This window comes from Anopheles bellator, unplaced genomic scaffold (genome assembly GCF_943735745.2).
Source record: "Anopheles bellator unplaced genomic scaffold, idAnoBellAS_SP24_06.2 scaffold01274_ctg1, whole genome shotgun sequence".
Classification (NCBI taxonomy): domain Eukaryota; kingdom Metazoa; phylum Arthropoda; class Insecta; order Diptera; family Culicidae; genus Anopheles; species Anopheles bellator.
Window position 1 is genome coordinate 1 of NW_026685396.1, and position 2,974 is coordinate 2,974.

General features: G+C 49.1%; 2 protein-coding genes across 2 annotated transcripts; one reads left to right on the forward strand and one right to left on the reverse strand.

The window, feature by feature from the left end:
- Window positions 1-154: 154 nt before the first annotated feature.
- Window positions 155-1,102, reverse strand: LOC131214525 (diphthine methyl ester synthase). The gene is made up of 2 exons (XM_058208892.1): window positions 925-1,102; window positions 155-861 (listed from the first exon to the last, which is right to left on the reverse strand). Exons 1-2 carry the CDS (start codon window positions 1,057-1,059, stop codon window positions 157-159), a joined length of 840 nt encoding a protein of 279 aa, XP_058064875.1. The 5' UTR covers window positions 1,060-1,102; the 3' UTR covers window positions 155-156.
- A 188-nt stretch (window positions 1,103-1,290) lies between these two features.
- Window positions 1,291-2,970, forward strand: LOC131214526 (probable tubulin polyglutamylase ttll-15; the record flags this gene model as incomplete). The annotated part of the gene is made up of 2 exons (XM_058208893.1): window positions 1,291-1,426; window positions 1,489-2,970. Coding segments are annotated over exons 1-2 (1,515 nt in total), but the record flags the coding sequence as incomplete, so codon positions are not given.
- Between the last annotated feature and the right edge of the window lie 4 nt (window positions 2,971-2,974).

The following is a 2,974-nucleotide window of genomic DNA, read 5'->3' on the forward strand; positions in this document are numbered from 1 at the left end:
TGTCATAACGTATGCAACCGATTGAACGTTGGCGATATAAGCACACCCACAGGTAGACACGGGCGTGGGAAAGCAAATGCAGGAAGTGCCAGTTGTTTTTGGTTTTGTATATTTTTCGACGCGATCGAAATAGGAATTGATTCTGTACAACGTTTTCTATTTTTGAAGATCGAGCTCAGCGAACTGCTGCAAAAACTCGCTCTCCAAAGGATGCAGCACCGCACTGGGGATGATTAACGAATGCAGCGGTGACCCAAGGTCTGTGTCTTTCATTTCGCGTAGTGAACACGCAAAGATTTTTTGCGTCGCATGACCGATCCGAGCGAGGCCAACGACCAACGAGTCTTCCGTCAGCGTGGGCGCATCTTCCTTGTCTGTGGATGGATTTTGTTTAACAACTTCCAGCAGCTGTGTGGCCGCTTCGCTCACAGACATGAACCGAGGCGGCATGTATTCGCGCTTTTTCTTCATCAGCGACTCCAACGTGGGTTCCTTTACTTTGATGTCCAGCAGGCACAACGTGTGATGGCCCTGCTTGAGATTGGCAGCGATCTTTCCGAAGAAGCTGTCCGGTTTCCAGTTCTCGTCCCAGTAGGGAATGGAGACGGTTTCACCGAAATGGTACAGCTGTAGCCCGCAGCACCCGACGGCATTCATGATGGACGCATTGTGTACAACGGAGGTTTGTAGGCCTTTCTCTCTGGCTCGCAGCAATAAATCCGTGTGCGTCGTTGCGCCAAACGGATCGCCAACCACGAGAAACGCGACGGAATGTTTATCGGCTCCTTCCAGAATTTCATCTGCCCGCTGCTCAACCATCTCTCGGTCAGCCAGTATCAATTTTCTCCCATAAAACTCTTCCTATGGAATACAATCAGAATCTCAACACGATTCAAACAGCCTTATCCAGGGCCGGAAACTTACCAATTTCTCCTGCCCACAGCACAGAATGGATGTGTACGATTCGAGGTAAACGCGTTCGCATTGCTTGATAATGTTCAATCCTTTCACCGTGACATCGTCCGGATCGCCAAGACCGAGTCCTATGATGTAAAACATCCTTAACGCGAAGGTAGCAACCAATTTATGAACAACGATTGCAAAATTCTAATCAACACTGTTTCAACGCCGGTTTTTTCACGTGCTCTTGACAGCGCGTAAGCAAAACATCACTGGGAGTCGTTCGCACAGTACGCTGAACGCTCGCGGTTGACAGCAAAAATGAATATGCTTTCATTGTTTTTCTGGCCACAAGCGACGAACCCGAATACATTAGCACCTTGTCTGGCAAAACGTGAAAGAAAGTGTTCTCTCCGCACAAAATTACCTTTTGTTCGCAAATGTGCCATTGGCAGTCTCTATCGTTGATGGACCGGTAAGCGGAGTATCGATCATGACCGAAAAACGAAAGGAGGACACAAAAAAGGTAGGTCAACAAAACTGGGGCAGCGCTACTTGCGTAGGCTTTAATTCTGCACCTGCTTTCAGTCCCCAACCAGTGCCAAATCAGTGGAAAAGCAGCGAACAGCCATTAAACGGCCACCGAGCAACGAGTATGATGCGGTCAGTGGCAGCTTTTTCGACTTACGCACCAAGGCGGGGCAAATTCTGTTCATCGGTGTAACGATAGCCGCCGTAACGTTGGTACAATGTCTTCCAAAAGATTCGCTGAAATCGCTGCTTCGTCTCCAGCTACCTGCACAGCCTTGTAAACCGGAAGTAGAAATTGTCCAGAACGAGTTACGTATCAGAGAGCCGCGCCCTAAGTACTGGATTTACGGACGAAACCCAACCGGTGGACACTTGCTTCACGTACACAATGTGTTGGAGAGACTTGGGCTCGAGCAAACCACGAACGACACGGATGACTGGGATTTATTGTGGGCTCACGATTATCCGTTTCGCAAGGTATCGAATTTACAAAGACTTAAATCCCATCAGTTGGTCAACCACTTCCCAGGTTCGGGCTACATAACGAACAAAGTGGATCTGTCGACCACCTCGTTACCGTACATCCCACGGGCATTTAAGCTGCCCGCGGAAGCAGCTCGGTTCCGAGAGTATGCCTCGGACAATCCGAACAAAAAGTTTGTTCAAAAACACAACCAACATCGACACATTCAAATCAAGGGCCTACAGGAAATAGAGTTCAATGATAATGAGACCTTCATTCAGGAGTTTATAGACGACCCGCTGCTAGTGGACGGATATAAGTTCGACATCGGTGTTTACACCGTCATTACTTCCATTGACCCGTTAAGAGTTTACATTTACAAGGGAGATATCCTGTTCCGCTACTGTGCCGTGCCGTACTACCCTTTTAACGCTTCCAATGTGGACAAATACGTCGTGGGAGACGATTATTTGCCAACCTGGGAGGTGCCCTCACTGAAGCAGTATTACTCCAAGCTTGGATTCGGTATGAAGGAATCTTTCGACGCTTACATCAGGCTCACGGGACGTGACCCAAGCGTTATCTGGGACCAAGTGGACGACGCAATAAGATTGCTGATCCTGAAGAAAGAGCCACTGTTAGCGGCCATTTTACCGCGCTATGCGAATCGGCACAACTTTTTCGAGATGATGCGCTTCGATCTGGTGGTCGATAACAAAATGAGGGTTTATCTGATGGAGGCAAACATGAGTCCCAATCTGTCTTCGGCACACTTTAAACCGAACCGTTTGCTCTACGAGCAAGTTATCTACAATCTCTTCCGCCTAGTTGGCGTGAGCTCCAGCGTACAGCGCGAATCATTCCGCAGGCGTCCACCGGACACGGAAGCGATGCTGTCTTCGCCGAAAAATGTAGCAACAGCCGCCGATATCTGCTCCGGTTTGCCGTGCACGGAATCGTGTGCTCCATTGGAATGCCAGCTGTGTGTCTCATGTTTGGAAGCGGACGACTTGAAGGAACAGCACCGTGCTTATCGGGAGCACATGGAGCGTGGTGATATGAAACGAATCTTTCCGGTGC

Coding starts and splice junctions, on each gene's coding strand:
- LOC131214525 (XM_058208892.1), bottom strand. CDS start 1,059: ATGTTTTACATCATAGGACTCGGTCTTGGCGATCCGGACGATGTCACG. Junction 862..924: donor GCTGTGGGCAGGAGAAATTG/GTAAGTTTCCGG, acceptor TGTATTCCATAG/GAAGAGTTTTATGGGAGAAA.